The following is a 26405-nucleotide window of genomic DNA, read 5'->3' on the forward strand; positions in this document are numbered from 1 at the left end:
GATTTTGTGAGGGAGAAGCCTGCCAAGTCCCTCTCTTTTCCAGAGAGGGAATTTGGACAGATACCACATCCTGCTGATCCCAGCTGTGGCGGCGTGGCTGGGGGAGCAAGAAAGACCCTCACAGATGACTCATAACCAGCAAGTTAAATTTCATCCAAAGACAAGGGGCCATCCGTGCGAATCCCCAGTTACTCACGTTATGCAGTCCCAACAGAATGCCCCTGCTTGCTGAGCTGCCTTTTTCCACAAGCACCATGCTGTCAAAAACCCAGTCTAGCATGTGACCAATACTTTGCCAAATGGAGTTTATAATACTTTATACTTGTTTACAAAAAAAACCCAGGACACTTAGAGGCAAAGGGGTTGTTTAGGATTGATTAATTTGTAGTCGAGGCTACAGTTTTCAAGTTCCAGAGAGGTATTATTCAATACAGAGAAGGATTTTTATACGTATATGTATATTTTATACATATATATAAAAATATCAGGCAAAAACTCCCAAAGCAGACACTGAGAGGCAAAATATAAACTTTGATCTCCAACATGAAGGAAATAAAAACACCCTATCACTATTGCAGGAAAGTTATATAAATGCATAGCATTATACTGCTGATTGCTTGCGCTCTCTCATTTTCTTTCATATTTGTTTTTTAAAAGAATGAAATCTTTAAGGCAAAAGCATCTGGAAGAATCGGCAACAAGAACTTAACTGACTTCGTTTCGTAATACTGTTCTGGGGACTGTGCAGCTCTTATAACTGTCTGTGTTTTACCTCCTGGAGTTAGACAGCAGAGTTAATTCTCCAGACTTCTGCTGTGGGTTTCCAGCCTGGAGGAGAAGGGCCTTGGCTTCACTGTACCACTGATTTTTTGTTTTTTTTCCTCCTTCCTCAACTGCCACTAGAATTTTTGGAGCCCAAAGATCTTCCTGTGTTAGAAGGCCAGTAAATGACACGTGTCTCCTTTTCTTCCCTCTTAACTGAAAGCAGACTGTAACGTGTTCTGCGTGGCGTTGGGTTGCGATTCAGGAAAAAACCCATTGCTCTCCAGAAAAGTGCTTAAACACATGCTTAACTTTTAAGTTGGCTGTTTGGCGTTAATAAATCAAAGTTAAACACTCTTCTGAGTCAGGGCCCTTGCATGCCAGTACGCTGAGAACCACCTCAGACATACTCTCAGCCAGGCAAATATTACGGTGTTCAATGGCTCATACATCACCCTCATGCATTATATACATTACTGCTTTGTGAATTAGCTTGGTCTTATAACGGATTTATCTGTGGTTCTGGTGGATGCTTCCAACGGGGCTGGCCTGCCTATTATGGCCCAACAACACCTGACCCTGCCGCAGCCAGGTTCAACCGTCTGAAGAACCGCAGCCCAGGGGGACAGAGTCCTGCCTGTGCATTGGGTGGCTGCGCGCCCCACCGCCAGCACCCAGCGTGATCCATGCTGTGCGGGACGTCACACAGGGCTGTATGAGGCCCTGAGGAGACCTGCTCCAAGCCACATGCCAGGCAAGGCCCTGCCTGCTCCTGCTGCTGCCCTCCATGCGTGCTCCCCATGGAGCCATGCACAGCAAGGGCAGTGGCTCTGGGGCCTTACCCGTGGCGGAGGAAGAGCGCGACGGGGAGCTTAGAGCCTCCGAACACCCGGAGAAGCGAAGGAGGGGAAGGCGGGAGAAAGGCCGAAAGCGAAGGCGGTGCCTGCCCCTTTAAGGCACCGCCCGCCCGCGCGGGCTCACGAGCCTTGCTTTTTGGCTCCCGGGCCTTGCCGTAGCGCTCCCGGGAGAGAGCGGCATTGTGCAGCCTTTGGCCCGCACCGCGCGTGCGCACTCCCTCATTCCCCCGCCTGGCGGCCCCAGACCTGCCGCCGCCGCCGCTTCCCCCCCTCCCCTCCCGCGGCCGCGCTCCTCCTCACCGCGGAGGAGGTGGCGGTGCCGCCGCCGGCCCCCCCTCCCCCTGTCCTTCCCCCCTTTCCCCCGGTAAGTCACCGAGAGGCGCGGGGGCGGGCGGGCCGCCCGGCTCCCCTCACTGCCGCGGCTCCCCCCGCCCGGCTCCTCTCACCGCCGCGCCTCCCGTAACGCCGTTCCTCGCGCGTGCCGCCGCCTCTCCTCAGGCAGCGCGCGGACCCCGTTCCCCCCCCGCACCGTGCCCGCCTCGCGCCACTCCCGCGCGCGGAACCCCGGGCAGGCGCGCGCCGCGGGCGGTGCATGCGGGCGGCCGTGCGGGGCTGCAATGGGGCGGGGGGGCCCTCCCCCTCCCCCAAAGTTTGGGCTCCCCGCGAGGAACTTGCCCCCCATCGAGCGTGGGGAGGGGAGGGGGCGTTTGTGGCCGGTGGGTGTGTCGGCGCGGCGTGGGGCTGCGCCGGTGCTGGGCGTTTGCGGGTGGTGGTGGTGGGAGAACCCGCGCCGCCACGCTGCAACCCCCTCGGGCGTGGTGGGAGCACGGTGCCGGCGCTGGGGTTTGTGCAGGAGGATGCGGCGGTGCGGGCGGAGCTGAGCGCTGGCACCAGGATGCGAAGTTCCCACGTTAGTTCCAGGTGAAAAGAATCCGGTCTGCTTTAGAAAACTTTAATTTTTTTATCGTCGCCACCAGTGATTCATCCAGGCTGTGGAGGGGGCTCGATAAAGCAGGCAGGCAACTGGTAGCGCTTTGCCCTGCGCCCTCCTTTCCCATTCCGAGAGGAGATGCTTAAAATGCCAGTAGCGGCTGGAAAACCAAATGCTGTTGCACCCAAATCTGCTGCCACCCGCAAGAATGGTGGGATATTGCGAGCGCGCTTTGCAGACAAATCCCTACAGCGTGAGGTTATGCTGTTACTAAGCTGAAATGTAGCTGAGCTGCAGTGGAGATTGTTCCTTCTGCAGCATCAGCCCCGATTACCGAATACTGGCACAGCGCTTTATCGGGTTTTGTTACAGAAAGCAAGTCTGGTGAGACTAATACAAGGCTGGCTTTCAGTCTCGGGCGGAGAGGGTATGATTTGATGCTTAAATCTTTTAGGAGGGAAATGTGAGACTGAAATTCTTGCATTCTGAGATGAAAGGAATCTTGTAGGGTCTGGAGCTGTGGAAGGTTTTTGTGTTATATTTTGTCTTCATTATGATCTTGTATTCTGTGCCTTAATAAAAGTGGGAAAAAAAGGCCTTGGACTGTTCCTTCCGCCTTTTGTACAAAAACAGTTGTATTTACTATGTACTAAGTATGCATTATGAGTATTTAGGAGGATATGATGTGAAAACCCTGCTGCACCTAAAAGCTATTCTGCTTTATTTTTGTTTGGGATGGAGCAGAATGGGAAAAAGCTTTCCAAGAAGCGATAAAAGGCCATGCCTTGGGTTTTCAGGCTTGCGCATTAGTGGGTCTGAAGGCCTAAAATGCTGCTGTGCTGCTAAAGAGATGTAGAGTATGGTTTTTCGTAGTGATTTCTGGTGACCTGCAGTTAGGCTAAGCTCATTCTTCTAGCTGCTTTTTGACAGCTAATGAGAATATTTTGTTTGTCTTCCAGGTTTTCATTTCAGTGCGGTTCTCCTCTCTGTGGCAAGGGCTGCCTTTTGAAGCAGCACATTCATTCTCCCCTTCAAGCACCATAAGTCTCATTTGCCAGCTTCAGAACCATGGCAACAGAAGAAAAGAAGCCAGATGCAGAATCCACCAAAACACAATCTACTCCTTCCTCCTCGACCAATCAGAGCAAGGTGTGTGCGGGGCTCCAAACAATATCCCTGTAAATACACATGGCAACTACCTGCATATTCAACAGGCAAACCAGGATTAGGGAGTTGAATTCTAGTATAGATTAAGAACTTCTCCAGATTTCTGCTTCTGCTGTCGTCTCAAGCTGAAAATGTGCTGAGGATTTTATGGGAAAAGCGAATGGAGTGCGGCCTCTTTTGTCGTGCTAGGGTTTTTTTTTGTTTAGTGGAAGTTCTTGGTAATGAAATGATTATTCTCACTTTGAGCATTAGAAAGGCAGGTTGTTTGTATCCTTGGAGTGCCTAGAGGTGACTGGAGAGTTGGTGAATCTGTGATCCTAGTTGCAAAGTGAGGAGGGAGACATTATTCATATTCTTTGAAGCCTGCAGATGGTCAAAGAGGATGTTACTGTCTGACCGTGAAGCCTTGGCAAAGGGTGAAAAGGGGGGTGGAAATGGTATTTTAGGGGTATGGAGGAATTGGCCTGTCATGTAATTCATGATAAGGGTGAAAACTGCAAACACTTAAAAGCATTATGCGGTTATCTTGATCTACCAAGCACTCTGCAGTTGGACTGTTGGATTGCTCCCACCTGTTTGTTATTGGCTTGGACGAAATTCATACCAAGGATGAGCTGGTGGTGTGCATGCAACAGCAAGGCACTGCGGGCCCCAGACAGCAAGGGTGTTTGGTTTGTTTTGCTGTTTTTTTGAATTTGGAGGGTGTGGCGGGGAAATGTAAATGCTGGAATCTCTATGGTGAACGTTCATGCAGTCCCTTACTGTGTACTGACCCAGTCTGGTACAGAGCTTGTCAGTGAGATACTAAATTTGGAGTTTATTCAACTCATTCATATGTGTTTTATTTCCAGCCTGCACCAGTAAAACCAAACTATGCTCTAAAGTTCACGTTAGCGGGGCATACGAAGGCAGTCTCGTCAGTAAAGTTTAGTCCTAACGGAGAGTGGCTAGCCAGCTCCTGTAAGTATTCCTTTCCTTTTATCTCATCTAAAGCATGCAAATGTGGGCCTTGGAGAACTGCCTATCTTTAGTGTTACCTCCATCAGGTGGAGGAGGGGTGTAGCATCATGGTTTTTCTTAAAAGGAGCAATACCAAAGCTATCAGTCTTCGAGATAATCTGCTTTAAGCTTTTAAATTCTGTTATTTTGAACACTGGATCTTCTGCGTGTTGCCGAGTTGGAGAGTCCTCACCTGCTCAGCTTTCTTTACTAAGCAAATGGGCAAAAGCAAACACAGGGTTCTCTCCTCGTGCAAAGGAAACCCTTGCGCTTTTCTGTATCGCTAAAGACATAGCTTAAGCTTTTAACTTAAACTTTGTATACAGTATGTGCAGGCCAAAGCTTAGCTCTGGGAAGTAAGGAAGGTAGCTTTGCGCTACTAGACTGGACTCTAGAGCATGATATGGCGGACTGGCCGCGTGCTTCAGTCCTGCGTGCCTGGGTGTTTAATAAGTCGGAGCCTTTGATTACCCCAGTGAAACATGCAGGAGGCTACTGTAACTAGCGTTTCACTACGTGCTCTCTTAAGTGGCAGATCGAAGTCATCTTCCTGTCAGCTTTGGTATTTCCTAAAATTTTTTTGGTGCTCAATGTTGCTTGACAGCTTTCCTTTGAAAGTGTGTGTACTCTTGTGATCCAGAGAGGATCCATATATAAGGAAAGGGCAGTTGAAAAGAACACTGAATATGATGGTGAGGGCTACTCAAACATCTTCTGGACATGAGTGTGACTTAGGTCTTTGGCTTAACTGCAAATAGCCTTAAGACCAGTGCAGTTTACCATACATAAATCATTTTTATGCTCAGGTGTCCTCGTGAATGTCCTCCCCTCTACCCTGCCCAGGTTTTCCAACCTCTACCTCTGGCCAATATTTTTCTCTGGTATGTTTTGCAGTTATTCACGGATAATATGTTTGGGTTTTTGCAGGCATTAATTCAGTCCAGCCTATGGTGTAATTTTTTGTTCTTTTTGGGCAAGAACGTTTCAGCATTCCTACGGAACAGTACTACTTTTACCACTGGCAATCTGAAACAAAAGTAGAAACCCAAGTTGTCATCAGAGAAACCGAAGTGGCTGGAGACACTGTGCATTCCAGGCAGTTTACATAATCTCAGCTGCTGCGGCTTGGCGTGTTCTTTACCAATTACATATTACATATTGCCTTATACACTTAGGTCTGCCTGGGGAGGGAGAACTACCCAGTGCTTACAGACACCTAGCTAACATATGTCTTTCCACGCAGAAGGGACAGCTGTATCTGTTAGTGCTGTTCATCTCTTAACTGGCACGTTCTTTTCCAGCTGCCGACAAACTTATTAAAATTTGGGGAGCGTATGACGGCAAGTTTGAAAAAACAATATCTGGCCATAAACTGGTAAGTATGAGGAGATTGCTACGTGCTTGAGTACAAATTCACCTGTGAAGAATTTTGCTTTCTTTTCCTCATCAAAAAATTTCCATTCTTGCTTAGTTTGACTTGGGTAGAAGGCTTGTTCTTCAGTCTCATTTTGTATTTCTCTGTTTACCCATTCCTGCACACCAGCCTGGGACTGGGATTGCTGAAGTAATACCAGGTCAGGCTGGAAATAGGCTGAAGTGCAGGCTAACAGTGGAGTACCTGCATGCACACTGCCTAGCTGTTTTCTTGAGTGCCTCCGCTTCAGGAGCACTGACCTCAGACACGGGGCGGTGCATTCTTGGGTGAAAATCCCTGTAAACTGTAACCCTCTGTCCCGTTCCATCTTTCCTTTGTATATGGAGCAGAACGGCTTGCCTTTTAAGGAGATTGAATTTTTCTTGTGGGTTCGCCTACGTAAACACAACAGTTACTCATGCTGCAGTGTTCTAAAGAAAACACAAATTCCCAAACCCTTTGGTTTTGTTTTCTAAAGTTTCTTACAAGCCGAAGTTTAATAACCAAAAATGAAGATTCACCAAAAGAAAAACCAGTAGAATCTTGTTCTTCTCCAGCCTTTAGGGCCTCGGACCGTAAAGAGAAAGCTGTTTGTCATGAAGAGAAGCCACTTACTCAGATTAGTTTATATAGTGTGCTGTTTATGAATTCCAAGAAAGGTTGTTGATGGCCACAGTAAGAGCTATGTGAACAAGCAACTGATGTTTTTGGAGTATATGGAATCATTTAGGTTGGAAGAGGCCTTTAAGATCATCGAGTCCAACCGTTATCCTAGCACTGCCAAGCCCGCCACTAAACCATGTCCCTAAGCACCACGTTGGCATGTATGGCTTCGCTTAAAATGAACAAGCGTCAGAGGAGCTCTTAACCCAGTCAGATCAGTGAATTCCCAACTCTCAGCGCTGAATTTTCTTTCGGGCTTCAGCTGTGAATGTAATATGCAGTTTGTGTTTTCCATTTTCCTGTGTCAGTGAACAAGCAGAGCTGAGAAGAGAATTGTTCTCCTTTGTTTTAGGGTATCTCTGATGTTGCCTGGTCCTCAGATTCCAACCTTCTTGTCTCTGCCTCCGATGACAAAACTCTCAAAATATGGGATGTAAGCTCGGTAAGGGCAGGAACTATTATTTACCTTCCTTCTCCCCCGCACTGGCATCTTAACTCGTGTTCTTCTGAGAGACAGCCTTGATGTGCTGTGATGAGAGAAGGTAGAGGTTTAAGCACTGATTCCTCTTTGGGTAATACTTGCTCTTTTCTGCTTATAATGAGGTGCTGGTTGGATGGGCTGTGAGGACGAGTGAGTTACGCTGTCTGCTTTTGGAAAGAGAGGGATGCTTATGGGTACCGTGAGGAGCCTGGTTATCTTCTGAGAGCACTTTAAGCCTTGTGGTGGCAATGCAGTTGCAGACTTAATTTCTGAAAGCAGCCTCTCAGATAAAACCTTTTTGTAACTTTTTATCGTCGCTTCACTTGTCTTTGCTTCTCTCCCCCTTCCTTTTCTGTGATTACAATAAAAACTGGATAGTTTGGTTGAATTTTGATTAGGTATGTTAAACTGCTTCACTCTCCTGAGTTGCCCGAGGGGTTTGCAACTTGGCTGCAGTCATTAAAAATGTCCTTTTTTTCTTGCCTGTTGGTTTGCTGTAGCTGGTCCTCTGCCCATCTAAATCTGGGGTTAGAGGTGGTTTCTTTGTGTGCTGCACGGTGATTAACCTTAATGCAGCTTATCTGAATGCATTTATGGCTGTGAAGGATGCTGTATATTTAACTCTGCTAAATCTCATTTCAGGGTAAGTGCTTAAAGACATTGAAAGGGCACAGTAACTACGTTTTCTGCTGCAACTTCAACCCTCAGTCAAACCTCATCGTGTCTGGATCAGTAAGTGGTGGTTTTTTTTGTCTTTGTGCAAAGCAAGTGCCGCACGCCCCTGTCTCCCGGCACTGAGGGGACAGACAGGTTTGTTTTAGGGATCCTTGGTAGAATGATGACGGCGCTAAATTGTAGTTACAATTAAAGCTTTATTCCCTTAGGGGATATTTGATTAGTATAGCACAGAATTTATGATTAGAACAGCACAGGGGTTCTACAAGCAGAATAAATGTAGTACAACTTACAGGTAGTGCAATACAGAACTTATAACAGAACTTACAATTTCTAATCGCCTAGACTGTAATTTAAAGTATGACTTCTAATCACCTGGACTCTCTGCAGATCAGGTCAGATCTTAGTACGTGATTTGCTAGACTTGAAAAATAATATAAAATAAAGAATATGAGTCATCCAGTCCTCAGAGGAACCAGATGATGGTGGGTGCATCCCTGGCTACTGGGAGAGTGTCACGGTCTCACTGTCCAACAGCGGTTCAGGTCCAGGTTCCCACTTAGGACTTGTAACTGATTGATTTTGTAGACAGAGCCCTGTGAGCTGTTACGCTTCCCTGTTCTGGGAGGGGGTGATCACCACCACCAGGCTGGCCGGGTGCCTGGGACCTGCAAGGCTGGAGAGGGAGTCGTCAGCCTGGCGCACAGGAATCTTGAGGCTAGTAGGCAGGGGAAGAAGAAATCTGTTTGCCTTGTCTGCTTGGTTCACAGGACCTTCAGGGCTGGATAATGAGGGAAAGGGAAGAAATAAGTGACCTGCTCAGTCACAGAGAATGGCTGCTTGCCTTGTGAAATGGCACTAGTTACGCTAGCAGTGTTACCAAGGGTCAGGAGCAGGGGGTACCAGTCACAACCCCTTACCATTTCAATTCTGTCTTCTTCCACAAACACAGCTGGTAGTCAGATGAACTGTGCAGTGCCACTGCTGCCTTTGCCTGGGGACACAGTCAAGGCCTTAACCCATCCTCAACACGCACGTTTCCTGCAGGGAGATGAAGAGTTCAGGGAGCTGTGTTCCCAGTCTGGTTTTGCCCTGTGTGGTGCTTGTGTCCTAGTCTTTCTGATGGAGCTGCGGTGCAGCTGGAGGAAGGCACATGCATCTAGTCAAGCTGTAACACCTTGCATGCCTCGAACAGGTGCATCATTAAACCACCTTGTGCATTTATTCAATCTTCAGTTTGACGAAAGCGTGAGGATATGGGATGTGAAAACAGGGAAGTGCCTCAAGACGTTGCCTGCTCATTCTGACCCAGTTTCAGCTGTAAGTCCCTTCTGATAAATGTACACGTTAACATGCTTATGTTGTTTAGCAGGGCTCCTCTCCTGCCTCTGTAGAGGAGAGGGTGCTCTAACTCTTATTATCAAGCTCTTATACAGTGTAGTGGATGGGCTGTGGTGGATTTGCCAGTGCTCATTGCTCAAAGGAAATGACATGAGCAGTGTTTTCTGTAAGATTGCTAAGGGTTTTGTCCCTGGGTGGTAATGTGGGGAGCAGTGAGTAGTGGTCATGCCTGAGTCTAGCAGTCTGATGCCGGGTCACAGATATGTGGTTGCTTGAGGATCGGAGAACAGCCTGTACATCTGTTGCTTTTGTGTTGTTCCAAGCTGTTACTGAAGTCCAGAGCAGGGTAGTTCCATAATATGCTCCGTTTCAAATCTCATTCATTTAATAGGTAAAAGGAGCTTGGAATACAGCAGTGTCCATTCAAATGAAGGAAAAACAGAAGGTGTTCAACTCTTAATATTTTTGAAATTAAGGAAACTGAAAAAAATTTGAACCTCAGATGTGCCAAACCATGGCTGTCGTAACGTGGTTGTTCTGCCTCGTGTAGAAGATATTTCACACTTACAAATGTACGTTAGTAGTAATTATTCTTTAAAATAGCAGTATTTTGAGGTGTAGTTCAAGGCAATAAATTGACCTTAAAACATATATGTGGCTACATAGGAGGTTAAATTCCATGCCCTTAAAATTATAAGGTAATATCCCTCAGGTTTGATACTATTATTTGAGCAGCTAATGCTGTCTGTACAGAGTATGTGTTCTTAGCTTCTAAAGAAACATGTTTTCCAGTCCCTGATGCTTAGATAAACAGCTGTAGTTAACATCCATCCCTCATTGTAATTAATGCCAGACAAACTGTGGGGGAGAGAATCTTCGTTTTAATCACGTTACCCACCTAAACTCGTGCCTAGTGTTTGTGATGGTGACTTTCTGCTTCCATCCACATGAATTGCAGTGTCAGTTATGGAAGATGAATACTTTCAGTGGGGCTTAAAAATTTGATTTTTGTGAACATCTATAAAGTTATTTTCCCCTTCTGTAATATTACAGGTGCATTTTAATCGTGATGGATCCCTGATAGTGTCAAGTAGCTATGATGGACTCTGGTAAGTGGTTATTTTCTGTCTGTGGCACTGTTCAAACCTTTTGCATTTAAAAAAAACGACATTTTTTTAAAAAAAGCTTTTATTTGTTATGCTGAAATCAGAACAAAGACTTCAAAACCAATAGTAATAATTCTTGTTTGTTTTCGATAGTCGAATCTGGGATACAGCATCAGGCCAGTGCTTGAAAACGCTGATTGGTAAGTAGGAGTACTTCTTGCCTGTGCTCCGTTCTTTGCTGTTGTGACGTAGATATTCTGCGTCTTTGCTGTGAACAGTGGCTTTCTTAAGCTCTATTTTACTGTCTCCCCATCATTCTGTTAGTACTCTATTGTCATCCTGTCTATTGCAATAAGAGAAACAGTCCTCCCACATGAATGGAAACTTGCTTAGGCTTTGAGCGTTTCATTGGATAGATGGACAAGTGAGAGTTTTCCCAAGTTTCCTACCGTTCAGCTGTGCAGGAGTTCAGAGCTGTAACGACAGAGCTGTTCTCATAACATCCAACAGGACAAACAGGTAGCCTGTGACTGCAGGAGCTGCCTGTTTGTATTGCAAGGGGCGTGAGGCATCTTGTGAACATGGCTAATAAAAGGAAACCACCTGTTGGGCATGTGCTCCCTAGTCCTTCATAGCCTTATAAAGCATTATATAGGCGAGTTACATGGCACTGCAAATCAAAGGCATGTGTTCTAATATCATGATTTTTAAAAGGTAGAGATAGTCTTGCTCTGATATGTATTGATGCAGGGAAGGAAAGTTCAGTTTCAAAGGGTTATTTAAAATGTTCATGAGAAGAATGCTTAATGCATTTTTCTTAAATTACTGAAAACAATCACCTTTCTTACGCCTCACTTCTTCTTGAAGTACCAAAAGGATGATGAAACTGAAAGCTTGTTTCAGGGAAACAATTAACAGCAAATTTATTGTCAAAAGAAATTCTCTGTCAATGAGACAATACAACTGTGCACTGTTTAATATCGCTTTTATTTTCACTGTAGATGATGATAACCCTCCTGTGTCTTTTGTGAAATTCTCCCCAAATGGCAAATACATACTAGCTGCAACTTTGGACAAGTAGGTATTAAACAAACAAACAAACAAAACAACCCCCAAAACAGGCTTTGAAGTGTTTATAAGTATCAGAGAAAGCTATTTTGCTGCTGTTTAGCTGTCATAGTAATGGTACTACACAAGTTCATATATACTATCAGACTTAAAAAGCCTGCAAGGTGTTGCGCTTTGCTAACGACACAGGCAGGACGTGGGTCTTCTTAGCGCTGCTCAGTGACTGCAGCACCCGTTCATGCCTTCTCGGATCTTTCAAAACCTCATCATTTCCTTGCGTTAATTGTATGATTCTTTTGTAACGTCCAGAGACAAAAAACATAGCCTATAAAGGCTGCAATAATAACTTTTTGTGTGTAAGGCATAAAAGCAGTGCAGGTGGGCCAATTGTACTGAGAATGATTCACCTGGAGAATTTCCATGCAGCTACTAAGAAGGGATTAGCTGGTCTGTCATCTCCATTCACAGACACTGATGATGCTGTTGCTTTCAGGAGACCTTCCTTTCCTAGGTTGTGAGGGTGATGCCCTCCCTGCCTGAGCATCCGTGTACAAACGATATCACAGGCTGTTGCCTGCCTTTTTCAGCTAGTCAATGAAAAGCGGAGAAAACCCAGGTTTTGCTCCCTGGGGAAGAGAAAGGGGACTTTCTTGCAAGCTCTGGCAGTGGCCTGGGTATCGGTACAGGTGGTCCGTGTCTGGGCATGCATATGGGGCTTGCTTAGTCTGACGAGCCTAGTGCTCCCCTGAATGAAACAAGTGACTCCCTTCATGTCCAAGTTGTGTTCGGTAGCGTGCTTATTCGCTTGCTCTTCGCTGGCCTAGGCTTGAATGGGTTGAGGGTGCCTCAGTCCAGTGTTTACACTCCTGAAACACCCTGGTGCAGGACTGCGAGTCGAAAATTAGGGCAGTGCGTATGTTTTGGACTGTACCTTCAGCAGGATTTGATTTTAAAACGGCTTGGGGAAAGGGGGTAGTTAGTAGGGCCATTCCTGATTCTAGGGGGTTTCTCACCCTGAGAAAGAGGATGTCTAATGAAACCTGTATGAATCTTTTGAATGCTTTGGGAGTTGGGATGTCTGCCAAACCACCTTATCCTCTCTCACTGTTATTTATCTGTTGTCATTATTTATAAAGAAACTTGCAGGTGTGGGGAAATATTTAAATACTTTTTTTATGGAGCGAGAATGAGTGGCATGGCAGTAAAATTGATACTTTGGGGTTAAGTAATGCTGCATTCCAAAGCCAGGCTAAAGCGATCTGTTCAGACTTTTTAAGAACTCTGGTATGAAGAAACTCTTTTGCTGCTAGGAAACTGTCAGATGGAAAAACCCCAGAACTAAAAATCTTTGTTTTTCTGTTGTTTTCTAGCACTCTTAAACTTTGGGACTACAGCAAAGGAAAGGTAAAAATAATCCTGTCTCGCTACGTAGACTTAACTAACCTTGTAGGAAAATCTGGATTTCTTGGGTGCTTTTTAAGCTTGCTTAACATTTTTATGAATACTATAGGAAAAAAGTGTTAGTACCCTTTTATTGGAGAGGATTGAAGATGCCTTTGGGGAAAAAACAGTGATTAGGCTCCTGCATAGCCCTGAGACATTAAGTAAAGCTATATTTCCGCATTTTTCTCTTTATGAGCAATAAATTGCTGTTGCTCTTTCTCTCTGTGGTAACGTGACAAATTTAGGGCTTCCCCCCCTCCTCAGAATTGTTTAGTGTTCTAGGGCAGAGATGCCCCCTGCATCCTCTAGATAAGATGACAGGGTGGGAAACACAGGCAGATATATTTATTCTTTTCTGCCAAGAGAGTTGGTCCTTGACTGAGAAAACTGCCTCCCAGCTGTATTAATGTCTCGTGGCTCTTCGCTTCCAGTGCCTGAAGACGTACACAGGACACAAAAATGAGAAGTACTGCATATTCGCAAATTTCTCCGTTACTGGTGGAAAGGTTAGTGTTTCTTTGAGATGCTCTTTACCGATGTGCAGTTTTTACTGCTTTTCTCTGTAGAAAAAACAAGTGGTTTGGGGATGGAAACCTCTTTTGGTGGGTGCTGGTTCACAGGTGCCGTAGAGCAGTGGGAGGAGAGGGTGTTCTCAAAGCCCCTCAGAGCACCTGCGGTGCCTGTGTTTCCAGGTGGGCCCGCTGTCCCCTTGCAGGCTCCTGCCGCTGCAGCAGTAGAAGGGGATTTTCCAGCAGCAGGAGAGCGGCTGCTTGTGTATCACTTCACCGTAACACGCAGCAACCAGCCGTCAGGTGATAGGTTGGTGTGTTCTGGTTGAGGTGACAGAACGAGCCAGCAGAGATTAAGTCCTAACACAGAACCACCTCAGCACTTTTTGCTCCCATAGTTTTCCTCCTCTGGCATACGGAGGGTGGAACAAAGCTTTCTGCTGCCGATGTGCACTGAACGGAGGCTGAGGGAGAACGAGCTGCGTCACGCAGTCGTACAGTGTTGGAAGTTCCCTTTCATATGATGACAGTGAAACGTTTACTGAATAAGAGCAGTTAGGTATAGATGGGGAGAAAGATTAAAATAACTGTTTCCTTTTTTTCTCTGCCCCTCCAGTGGATTGTGTCCGGTTCAGAAGACAACCTGGTTTATATTTGGAACCTTCAGACAAAAGAGATTGTACAGAAATTACAAGGACACACAGGTGTGGAAGAGGATTTTGGTTTTAGCGATGGAATATCCCTCATGTCAGCTCGTAATGAGGCCTTAGCTTGAGCATTTTCTGTCTGATGTTTAGTTTTGACTGTCAGACCCATAAATTCTTGACTGGCTGAAGCTTAATTGAACCCTAGGAGTTTGCTCCTTTTTATGAAGAGGTTTTTATGGGCATTGCAAGTGTTTATTCTTTCACTGTGAGAACTTTGACATCAGCTTACAAAAGAGAGTTCCTTGAGTCCAGAACTGGTCAAGATATTTAAGCGACTCTAATATTAGTGACTTCGAATTCCCTATTAACACCTTCCAAAGCTGCAGCTCTTGAAAGGATGAGGACTGACGTGGTCCTGCTGTTTGTAAACGTCTGTACACATGCCTCTTCTTGAGGCAGTTGAGCGTGTATTGAGGTGTCACCTGTGGATACTTCAGTCTGAATCCCATAAGAGAGCAGCGCTTTCACTGCACCAGCTGGAAGGAACCGCTGTGAAATCTGAGCGTGCTTATTCCTTCTCAGGACCATTGATTTGGACTCTTAAGTGGGGGGCAGCGGCAGCGGGTTCTCATTTCGGGATAGGGCAAGGCTCTGAAGACGAAGCGTTGTCTAAGCACCGAATAGGATGTTAGAAATACCTTACATGGAAAGAAAAACCTGAGCTGGGTTTTTATTAGCTGTGTCTGGCATAATATGCCAAGAGTTTTTCCTGTGAAGTAAACAAGAACTGAATCTCGAGAGTTCTCACATTTTGATACCTGTCAAACGCTTTCTGACTACTACTCTCAATTCTTTTTTGCTAGTATTTCCTTGCGCAGAGAAGCAGCAATTGGAAAATATTTATGAATAATGCGTTCATAATTCTGCTCCAAGGAAATAATAACTTGGCTCTGCTGGTCTAAAATGCAGTAGCAATACACATTAATTTTCAGAAATGCCTGCTATGAACCAGATTTCATTGCTGTAAATAATATTTGTCTTTTTGCTTTTCTTTTTGCTTAGATGTTGTAATCTCAACAGCTTGTCACCCAACAGAAAACATCATTGCATCAGCGGCACTAGAAAATGACAAAACAATTAAACTGTGGAAGAGTGACTGTTAAACGTTCCAGTATCACTTCAGAGACTGTCAGGAAAAAATGTTTTTAAAAAAATATTAAAAAAACCCACATGAGAATAATAAATCCAGTTTGGCAGGAAACCTGAAGAATATTTGATAAAGTGGTTTCTGTTAGTCTTGGCCCAAAGAAAACGTCTTAGCTCTTTGCTAGAACCGGGCAACGTGGTGGAAAAAAAAAAAAAAGATGCAGTGTCTCCTTTTCTTGCCTGATCTTTTGGCAGACAAATGGATCGTTCTGACATCGCGTTAGAAGTGTCAGCCTTGTATTGGACACCCCAAAGATACTGTATTTATGGTGGCGTTACTTCTGGGCGCTGTCGCTGCTTAAGGAAGAGCTGCCAGTCTACTTTGTAACAGTAAGTTAAGTCACGAGCCTAGAGATGTGTGGAATTTTTTTAAATGTCTAATTTTTTTTTTTTCCCAGAACGTAGGTTCTAGTCTCTTGGGGAGTTTCTGTATTGTTTTACATAGGAGTACTGCATCTTTAAGGGTGCATCATTTTAAACACTCAGCTCAAACTTTGTGACCAAATAAAACCATGCAGTTCCAGATTTCCCTCTTCTTGCCCCTGACTTGACTCCTGTGGTGAAATCTTCTCTTACCTTCTGTATAGTTGCTTACCTCTTGTTACGTGTGTTTAATAGATGCTGTTCTAGAGCAAAGTTACAGTTCTTCTGTTAACCATTAAAATGAATCCTGCTTGTAGTTGTTCTCAGCATATTTTAATTTTTTTTCTCTTCTGGTTATAAAGCAAGCTCACAGAACACTGTAAAGTTATTTCAATGTAAAAAGAAGAAAAAAACCCAGAACTTTTTGTATCTTGAAAAAAATCCATCGTATGAAACTGTATTGATAATGGCATGACTCTGTATCTATTTCACCGTTGGTATTTCTTTCCCTTTTTGTCATACCCACGTGGTATTTACACATCCAAAAAAATACCATATGCCATAATAAAAAGGTGGGATTTTACGTGTACGCTTGTGGTAAGAGTGTACTGATGTGACGTGTCTGTGTCCGGAGAAGCCTCCCTTAAAGACACCTTCAGAAGGCAGTATTTCTGGGGCGGCTCCACGGAGCAGAGGAGGAGCAGCAGCATCGTGGCGCTTTCTGTCTGTTGTGGAGGAAGACGAGAGGAGCATAACTCAAGTCAAAATGTGTTCAAAGAAAGTAAGAAGATTGAACTGAAGGTGTCCTCCGCAGAGGCAACGTTAGTACAAACCCTCCCAGAGACCTTTAGCTAAGGGGAAAGGAAACCTGCCGACCTCTCCGTGCGCAAGGAGCGGGGCAGGCTCAGCCATGACCCAGGATTTAGCTTGTGCCAGTTAAGAAGTGCCTTGAGGCACAATTTTATTGCACCGAGAGGGTTCTGCTCTGAGGGGACGTTTTATTCCTGGTGAAGCAAAAATCTTTTGTTTTTGGTATTGACCTCGTGTGCTTGATAATAACTGAAAATCCATTACAGTACAAACCTCTTCTCTAGTGGCTGCGCGGAGACTGCCTTGCTTTACCCTTAGAGAAGACAGCTGCAAGACATGAGGTATAGCTTTTCTTTTTAAACTATAAAAATAGAGTTCAAGTTGAGCTGGTGCTAAAATGGCTATTAATAATGCCACTGTCTTTTGAGGGTTTTTCATTACCCCCAGGAAAGGACACCGTGTCTCCAGACTTAGTGACTGTCACTGCTGAAATAATCCATTTCTTAACTCCATGGGGTTTTTTTTAAGTCTTTTTCTCAGAGGCAAATGAAACTTTTCAAGTGCAAGATGCAGCTGTGCTGCTTTACCCCTGTGGGGAAGCTGGCCTATTACTCCAGCAAAGCAGTTTCATGGAGATTTAGTAATGCTTTGTAGCATACTGCTTCCAATGTAACTGTGTGTGTGTGAGTGGCTTTGCTTGCCCAGCTGTGCCATGGCTTTCCCTGTTGTCCGACTCAAAGAGCTACAGTGAAGGGAGGAGGTTTCCCTGCTATCGGGAGGAAATCTCTTGAACAGGGCTATTTTCCCCCAAACTGAAGAGTCCTGTTGTAAAGGAGCTATTCCTACCTGTCCTTTGGAAATGTGTGTAAGATCCTAGTCCCAGGTGGGATACTAAGGCTGGGGCCTGTTGGGGTGAGCCCAACTGAGCTATAACTGTATCCGGTTGGCGTGTCAGGGGTGGTTTGGGGGTCAGGATTAGCTAATCGTGGTGACTGGGCTGGCTTGCCCTTCTGCTGTAGGAGAGACGTGGCTTTGCCTGTGTTAGGTGTAGGCTGGTAGGGGTTGGAGTGTGTTGCAGCCTGCTGAGGGGAAAATGAGCTGTCACCCTGGGGCTGTGCTCCCCTGGGTGCTTTTATGCTGAGGGGGTCGGGGGGGAAGGAACTGGGTGGAAAAGGAAGTGGAGGGGGCTGGTTTTTAGGGTTTTCCTTCTGAAAAAAACATGGTTAGATGCCACGAAGTAGGTGGCAGTGCCTTAACCGTATGCGTGTTGTATAGGCCACTGGGGCCTCTTCCATCCTTATCAAGGGGAGTGCTAACCTTCTCTCCTTTCATACAACACGATATTTACTGTGCGTCCGCTGCTATTTGAACCTCCATCACCCTGCTTCTCTCTAGGATCGGGTGAGGAAAACCTGCATGTTTTTTTGTTCCCGTTTTTATACATCTTTCTGTCCCCGAAGGGCGCTTTTGTTCTCTACATTAAAAAAGCCCGAAAACTGCGTTAAAATAGCAAAGACCCTCGCTTTTTGCTCAGCGTTTAATATATTCATCACTTTCAACCAATCACAGCGCAGCGATCTTTCCGACTGCCCCCTGCCGTTGCCGCCAAGCCCCCGCCCACCGTGCACCCCACCCTGCCAATCAGGCGCGCTGCCAGCCAATCAAAGGGCGCGTTTGCCGGGGGAGGGCACTTCTGCTTCCGCCTCGCTAAGGGCCTGGGCGTCCGGTTCGAGTCCCGCCTGGGGCGGCTGCGGGGCCGGGCGGGGGAGCGGCGCGGAGCCGCTGCCGGTGGGTGGCGGGGCGGGCGGGGGTGGGTGCCGTGCGTCCAGCTCTGCCTCCCGCGGGGATGAGCTCTAAAGCAGGATTTGCAGGCGAACCCGTCTAATCTGCGCAGGGTTTAGCCGTCTTTCTGGGTATCCCGAAGGTTTAAGTGGGAACACGAGTGTACCGGGGGATTTGCTCATCAAATTTTTCTCAGTCAGGGGAGGAAAGCCGTTTCCTAACGTGTTCCCCGTGCCCCTGGGCTGATAAATCCCCCTGAATTGCATCAGAGTTAAAAGAACGTACACTGGTTCCAGATGTGGCAGCGGTCGAAGAGGTTGGGTTTGTTTTTTTTTTCCTTTTTCTAAAGGTCTTTGCCTTGCGCATCCCAAGAAAACCCAAACAAACATCTAGCTACGTCAGCACCAGCAGCGCCTCAAATCCGGCCTCGGGAGCTGGTTCGGGGCCAGGGTGATGCTCCCACCGGGGTTACCCGCCCCAGCACCCTGCCGCCGGTCCCACCCATGCCGGGTTTGGTGCGCCACGCCGTCCCTCGGCCCCACCGGCTCTCCCGGCGGCTCCCCGCTCGCGTCCCCGCGGGAGGGGCCCGGAGCGCTGCCCGCGGAGGAGCCGCTTTGCCGGATGAGGCCGCAGAGGCAGGTGCTGCGCCCAGAGGTGTGCGTGGCCCCGGCACCGCCAGCTGCTGAGCTGCTGCAGCAGAGCCCGGGCTGCTCCTGGCCGCCCCTTCCAGGTACCGACGAGTTTATTAAGGGATTAAAAGTTAGTCTCCCCTCTTTATTGAATGCTCTGATTTATGCATGCGTTTAAATCAATCCCATTTCCTGCGTTTTATCCCTTCTCCCCGAGGCTTTCAGGCTTTTCTGTGTTAGACATTTGTTATAATCACATTGTTTTGAGGCAAGTGAGACACCGTGGGTGGTTTAAGTGATTTGAATAAATGAGCTGCATTACTTAGGCACTTCTCCCAGGTGCTAATTGCCCCTCCTGAGCTGTAGATGCCTATGCTCGGACAAGTCTGTGCTGCCTCCCAGAGAAATACTAATGAGTGTTCTTGCTGATGATGATGCTGTGTGGAGATGGGGTCCAAGCCCCTGCCTGGCTGGGAGCTGTGTCTGGCAGGGGAGGTCCCCAGGGAGGGGGATTTCAGGTGCTGCTAGCGGGCGGCTGCTGGATGGGCTACATAAGCAGCTTATTTTGTCATTTTAATTTTTTAATCCATGCATTCGGTCACGCTGTCTTATTAGTAAGCATTAGCTCTCTAAGTCCCATTAGCTCCACTGAGCGCTGGGGCTTTACTTGTGGGGACACCAGTGGGGGAGCCAGCAGGGTTCTGGGGGTCTGATCCTGCAGCCGGTGACATCCATGATGCCCCATGGGGCTGCGGGTCTGGTCCTGACCCCACAGCATCAGAGCCATCACAGCTCAGTGCTTTCCTCCCCTGGCCCCCTTGCCAAGCCCCAACTGGGGTCCCTCCAGAGCCGATGCAAGCCCGGGGCTGGCCCCGTTTGGTCTCTCATTGCTTTATTAAGACAACTATTTTCTTGTGCACAAATGCATACGATACAGTCAAACCCACCTCTCCCTCCGTTAGGTTTTCCCTTTAACCCATGGCCATCCCCAGGGCTGTACTTTGTTAGAGAATCTCAAGCCTTGGATTTAAAATTAATTGACTGCTTCCCTTTAATAAAATTATTCCTCCCTTCTTTAAATAGCACAGTAAGTCACAGAAAGCCGGTGTGTCCATTCATGAAGATGAGGCAGCTCAGAGAGGAAAAAGAGGAGGGAAAAAAAAAAAAGTAAAAACACACATCTCCCCAAACCCCTTCTGCCTAATCCAACTGAATTAGAGGATTTCGAAGTGGATTTAAAACTAAATCTTGATTAGGTAGAATTTCTCTCCAAGAGCTGCTGCACAGTAGTATTAATGGGAAGTGATCATGGACAGAGGAAATAGGACAGAAATAACTGAGGGCAGCACATACGCACTCAGGTCTGTGCATGAAGTGAAAGAATCGGAGAATTTCTCAAGAGGAAAAGGGAGAAATTAAGCATCGACATAACGAGGCAGGGCACCACGGGGCTGGCCGGAGAAGCGGGGAGTGACCAGATTTCTGCTGGACCGACAGCATCTCTCTTTATTCTGGTGGAGGGTTTTGCAGGTGAAAAGCAAGCGGCGTGCACGGCCAGGGCAAAGAGCCGGGAGGAGAGGCGGCCTCTGCCCGCTCCCCCAGACGCTGGTGTTCGTTCTCCGAGCCCCGGGTGGGCTCCGGGAGTCGACCCCCATGCTCTCAGGACACATGCCTGGAGGTGCCCATGGGATCCTCTCTCTGATGACCGTGGCCTTCGTCCTCCCAGAGGGTAAGTGCCACTGTCCTTGGGGTGTGGAGTGTGCCCGTGCTTTGGAGTTATGGTTGTTTGCACCCTCTCCAAACCCTGGTTGCTAAAGTGGGTTTTATCCTCGGGATGAGTGGGGGGAGCTTTCCTGCCCCAAGCAACACAGCTGCGTGTCTCTGTATGTAGGTGGTTTTAGGATGGAGCTCATGTCGTCATATTTAGTACGAAACGAGGGCATGGGGGCAAGAAGTGCGGGCCGGGAGCTGGGATTCCCGTGGGCTCCCCTGCCATGCCCATGCCAGGGTGCTCACCCAGCTCCTGAAAGCCCCACGGGACGAGGACAGGCTCGGGAAGGGCTCTGGGGCAGCATTCAAAGGCAGGGAAAGGTAACGGCAGCAATAAATGCAACCTGATTTCTGTTGCTGTCATTAATCAACACAGAGATCAGGTACTGCATCTGCCTTAAACGCTGGATGATGTAAATTAATACCCTCTGAAGGCTTTTTTTTTTTTTAATATAAGAAAGCTGAGAAATGGCTTAATTCCCATTCTGGTTTAGGGCAAGCGATTCTCAGGCACAGCCACTGACCCTGCAGGAAACAACCAAGCTGCTCCCTGGGGCCACAGACACGCTGGCTCGCAGTCGCTCTGGACAAGGGTTTCCCTTCTGTTGCTGAGTTGTTTTGCCTCCTGGATAGACCCTGCGATAAAGCAGGACCGCGTTCAGGGAGCAAACTGAACCTCCGGTTCGGATGACTCCGACACCAGCGCGGCTGAAAGCGGAGGAATTTGGTGAAACAGGCAAAAGCTGTTTCCAAGAGCGGCCGAGCCCTGGCTCGGTGAGGTCTGTGACTGGGAGGTTTCACCTACTCTTTACAAACCCTGTTTCAAAGCCGCCTTGTTCCCACTCTTTGATCCCGGCTCAAATCTCTGGCTAATCTCTGATTTCGCACTGACCTCTAGCGGGAGTTACTTTCATATTCTCTGGGCCCACAGGGTAAGCAAGTGGCAGGCGGCTTCGGGCTCTGGCTCGGTGCTTAATGCGACCTGGCGAGGCAGAGAGCGCTGCAAAGCTGTCGTTAGAGAGCAGCTCGGAAGGAGTTGAAGTATTTTCCCCCTGGAAAAAAAAACCAACCAAAATCCAATTGTGCTTCTTGTTTAGTGTCCGGACTCCAGTGCTATGGCTGCAACATCATCGTTGGCACCAAAAACGTGGACATGGGGTGCTCTAACCCGGAGGTGATCACCTGCTCCCACTCCCACCAGGGCTTCAAACACCGGTTCTGCATTAAGACAGAGAGTGGTGAGTCTGCCCCGGAGGGGCCGGGGTCGCAGCGGGTGCCTGATCAAGCCGGTGATGCTCACACCCCAGAGCAAACCTTGCAGCCTTCAAACGGGGCCTGGCCCTGACGTAAGGCTGGCAGAGCATCACCTCCACCCCGGCTGTCCCCGACGTCCCGCGCTGTGCTTGCTTTGCAGTGGTCCTGGGCATCCTGCTGACCAGCGGCTGTGCCACCTCCCGTCACTGCCAGCAGCAGGAGCTGCCGGGGGTCCGCATCCACTGCTGTGACACAGACCTCTGCAACAGCTCCCCCAGAGCCCCCCGGCCGCCCCCTGGCCTCGCCGGCGGCTGCCTCCTGCTGCCCTACGTCCTTGCTGCCCTGCTGCTCTCCTGAGCCCCCCAGGGCTGGTGGGGCCGTGGGACCCTCGGGGCGGGCTGGGAGCAGGGATGCCCCCATCCCTGCTCCTACAGGTGGGCAGGACGCCCACCTCTCCCCTTGCCTCAATAAAAAGTGCCCGATGCTTTGCCCTGGAAAGGTTTCGGTGATGCCCCGTCGGCAGGGCTGCATCCCGAGGAAGCTGGGGGACATTCCTCCGGGCTCGGGGGCACTGGGGGTACCAGCCTGGGGAAGGGGGACTGCAGGGTCAGGGGTACCCACGGCCATCCTTGGGGTCTCTGCCCGCATCCCCGCAGGGCTCCGGGAGAGCAGCTGAGCCTGGCTCTTCCCACGAGAGGGCATCCTCGGCCCTCGCTCCGCGCCCCGGAGCCGCGGCCCACGCCGGGGTGCAGGGATGCAGCACCCACGCAGGACAGCACCTCCAGCGGGGGTCCGTGGGATGGGTGGGCGATGGGGTGGGGAACAGGGTGCCCGCATGAAACGAGCAGGGTTTTTTTTCAGACGTTATCCCAGCCGAAGAGGCTGAACGGGAGCTTTAAGATAAAAAAAATCAAATCTCATCCTATACAGACTGGAGCCTAAGTGGCTTGTTCAAGGTCATCGCGGGGGTTTGTGGTGGAGCTGGGAATTAAATGCATATGTCTCAAGATCCAGCCTTGTGCTTTTATCACCAGGGAAACAGCATAAACTTCACTGGCGAGAAATGAATGAAATATTTTTATTCGTATTTTTTTTTTCTCTTTAGATAAAAAAAAAATAATGCAAAAGACCTTTTCCATGCAAAACAACAGCTTTTGATGACATTTATCAGATGTTTGTCAGAAAACAAGTCAAAACTCTACTAAAAATATTATCTGAGGCACCTTCCCAGCAGAAGCACCTTGGGGCTGATACAAAATATTTTCAGATTCTGAAGATTCAAAATAAAAGGAAATCAGAAAACAAATCTTGTGAAATGACAAAAACGGCAACACTAACCAATTCCCCTTCTCTCCCCTTAACATGTTCCTTATGATTTTCAAGGGAGCAAGAAACATTTCCCTGGCAGCTGGAGTTATTTTCGCTACCGGTTATTTAGCTGCCTGGATGAGTGCTGCGCTGAGCTCTTGCAGCAAAACCTCCGTGGCATCAGCTCGCGCCAGCACAAATTCCCATTTATCGGCCGAGGCTGGGGACGGGCTCCCAGCGGAGGGGACAGAGCTGGTGGCCGGGGCTCCCATTGCGGCGTGGGCCACCGCACCATCCAGCAGCACCTCGGGGAGAAGCGAGGGGCGAGGCGCTGCCGTGGTCCCCTCCGCCGCCCACATGCCTCCAACTGGTGATGCTGCTGGCCCCGCTCTGCCCCCCTTGCCCGGCTTAAGTCATCCATCTTTCGCTGTGTAAGAGGCCTGTTGCAATTAAGTAGGCTGAAGTGCTCCTGAACTCTTTAACCTTTGCCCCAGGATTGCTCCTTTTGCCCCGGGGCTGTGGATCAGCTCCATTGCACTCTCCAAACAGCGTCTGCTACTTAGCTGACATTTCTTTCTCCTGCTGGATCCTATTAGCACCCTGAGGTTGAAAATGCTACTTTGGAGTGTTGTAAGGAATGTGATTTATATTGGAAAGTAGCGGCAATCTATCTTTCCCTATACACACACTACACATGAGGCTGGAGAGCTAAATCCACATCGCCTGAACAAACAGCAACTGGGATAATTGTTGAGGAGGCTTCAGACACCTAGCAGGGAGAGGGGACTCGGTGGGGCGGCACCAGCGGGGCAGGCGCTGGGGCCAGGGGATGCTGAGCTCGGGGCAGGCAGCCGACAGCAGGGCTGCCCAGGAAACCTGCTCCCCGCTGGGATCCCATCCCCGCACCAGTGCTTACTGGTGCTGGACACTGCTGGTCTCCAGACAGTGCTGAAGGCTTGGTTGGGAGCTGCCTGGGCTGTTTGCAAGGGCCCAGGTCGTAGGGTCCATCGGGTACTTCTTCACACTTTGTCTCACCTGTTGGTCTTGTGTCAAGGGAAGACCAAAGCTGAGCAGGATTTGCACTGGTTTGCCTGTATGTGAGTCCGTATCATAGACAACGCAATATGCGTGGGAGGCAGATGAAAATAAGAATTGAAGGTGCCTGAAGGAGGGCTGATTAGCCTTTATCAGATATGACACACCAACCACTGAGGCTCCTTGCTGGAATACTGGGTTAAAACCTCTGCAGTGTCAAATTTCATCCTCCTAAGCAAAGAGACACTTTCCATAGTGTTTGTGTGAATCTTCTGGATAAGCCCTGGAGACTGAAACCGTCTCAGCTTCATGTGGGCATTAAAAGTCCCACCCACGTGTTTAAAAAAAGCCCCAAACCCAGAAACGCAAAAGCTGACATTTACTCTAAAATGTCTTCTTCCTGCATCGCTGCATGGCATCCTGCGTGAGCGGCGCTGCCTCCCTCCTTGCCGGAGCTGGCTGCATTTTAGCAGTGCTGCGGGCATCCTCGTGGGCATGCACGCGGACGGCCCAGCTGAAAGCCGAGAGATTTTTTTGCAAAAGTGTGCGCGCAAACACACACACGGACACCGTGCTTTCCGGGAGAAAAACCAACTACCAAAAAAACCCCAACCCTAAGCAGCCTCTATGTCAAAAGCCCTTTTATAAAAGCCTCAGTAGCTGAAGAATTGCCATTGTTTCAGTCTCCAGTGAGTGCTAGTCTTAAAATATTTCCAGCTCAGAGCAGGCTTTGACATTCTGCCCAGACCCAGGAGAGGGAACAAACATGAGTTCAGAAATGTTTCTACAAGGCACAGATCCTCCTTCTTTTTTGGAGAATCACGTTCAGCATCTTGCATCCTGTGGCTGTGTCCCCCCAAAGTGGGAGAAACACCCCAAAACACCCCCAAAAGCAGGGAGGTGGGGACTTTTTTGGGGGGATCCCGGTAAGGCAGGGGCGGCTGTCACACCAAGGGGCCGGGCTTTGCGTTTCGTGCCGGTTACTCAGCCTTTCCCTCATGAACAGCAAACCCTTTTTTCCCTGCAGAGCTCCGGCACCCCAGGCTGCCTTCGCCCAAACGCTGACGGCTGTGCAGACCTAACCCCCCCCCCGCCGGGTGCCGGCGGTGGCCCAAAAGTGCTGGCTTTTGAGACCATGGCAGTCAAAGGAGGCGGAAAGTATGCGGTGGTATCAATTCCCTTAGCCTTTTTTGTCTGTTCGTCAGTGATCCTGGGTGTGACAGAGTGTAAATTGGGGAGGAGGAAGCTCTCAGTGCTTCGCGTCCTCCATCGCTGCCTGCGGGAAGGGCGTGCGAGGGGATGCCCGCGGCACACGCACCCACCGCAGCACTTGCTCCATGTGGTGGTGGGAGCTGGGGTGGGAGGACCTCGGGACAAGGCTGTGCCTGGGACCCGACTTGCTGGGGAGTCACAGCACAGCTCTTTGGCCGGCATTGATGTTTTCTCACCCTTTGCATAGTGTAAAATGAGGAGGACAGGAGCTGAGACGTACATCACTGCCTCAGCTGCCCTCGTGCACACCAAGGTCATCCCCACCTTCTTGCAAACAACATTTTGGCAGAGAAGCACAGAAAACTCTCAGAGGTCTGCAGGCATTGGGAACGATCCGGCTGCCCCGGGGCCTGCTTGCAGCGCCGATGCTCAGGGCTGCCTCGGCAGCGCTGCTGAGAGGTTGCGTGCTCCGGAGAGCACGAGCTAACGCGTGCTTATCTCGGCTGCGAGCACCCCTCAGGTTGGATAATGGGCAGTGTTTACCCGGGAACAATGTGGGGTTAAAATTCAGTAAGTCCTTGTGCAACACTTTGTAGAGAGGCAGTGAGGACAAATAAACATCTCTCAAAATACAGTCCGTACTCAGGCTCGCTGTTTAATTCATTCTCCGGAAATGCATGTCATTTATAGCCATTCAGTGCAGGGGCTTGGAACGGCAGGGGTTTGATCCACTCCAAATTTCAGGCGAAATAATAGGATCCTCCTTCTTCTCATGTTTATTCCTAGGAGAGAACACAAGGTCAGATCTTCAGCTAGTGCAAAGTTTGCTCTAAACTACTGAATATTTTTTATTTAAGAAAGTTTCTTCTCTGCTTCCTTTCTCTCTTTTACCACGCCTCCCCCTCCCTCCAGCTCGCAAGCCCAGGAGGAGCCCAAGTTCCCAGAGGATTTGGGTTTCCTCCTTGAGTTATAA

General features: G+C 48.5%; 1 protein-coding gene and 1 non-coding gene across 2 annotated transcripts; one reads left to right on the forward strand and one right to left on the reverse strand.

The window, feature by feature from the left end:
* Positions 1-1787: 1787 nt before the first annotated feature.
* Positions 1788-16221, forward strand: WDR5 (WD repeat domain 5). Its single transcript, XM_075111848.1, has 14 exons — positions 1788-1983; positions 3510-3699; positions 4569-4677; positions 6018-6091; positions 7146-7235; positions 7917-8006; positions 9186-9269; positions 10344-10399; positions 10550-10596; positions 11398-11473; positions 12835-12868; positions 13339-13413; positions 14033-14120; positions 15126-16221. The coding sequence occupies exons 2-14, from the start codon at positions 3619-3621 to the stop codon at positions 15224-15226; spliced, it is 1005 nt and encodes a 334-aa protein (XP_074967949.1). The 5' UTR covers positions 1788-1983; positions 3510-3618; the 3' UTR covers positions 15227-16221.
* A 1432-nt stretch (positions 16222-17653) lies between these two features.
* LOC142065911 (U6atac minor spliceosomal RNA) lies at positions 17654-17781 on the reverse strand. The gene has a single exon (XR_012663558.1). It is a non-coding gene; the product is annotated as a U6atac minor spliceosomal RNA (small nuclear RNA).
* Between the last annotated feature and the right edge of the window lie 8624 nt (positions 17782-26405).

Source organism: Phalacrocorax aristotelis, chromosome 17, assembly GCF_949628215.1.
Source record: "Phalacrocorax aristotelis chromosome 17, bGulAri2.1, whole genome shotgun sequence".
NCBI lineage: Eukaryota > Metazoa > Chordata > Aves > Suliformes > Phalacrocoracidae > Phalacrocorax > Phalacrocorax aristotelis.

Coding starts and splice junctions, on each gene's coding strand:
- WDR5 (XM_075111848.1), top strand. CDS start 3,619: ATGGCAACAGAAGAAAAGAAGCCAGATGCAGAATCCACCAAAACACAA. Junction 10,597..11,397: donor GTGCTTGAAAACGCTGATTG/GTAAGTAGGAGT, acceptor TTTTCACTGTAG/ATGATGATAACCCTCCTGTG. Junction 14,121..15,125: donor GAAATTACAAGGACACACAG/GTGTGGAAGAGG, acceptor CTTTTTGCTTAG/ATGTTGTAATCTCAACAGCT.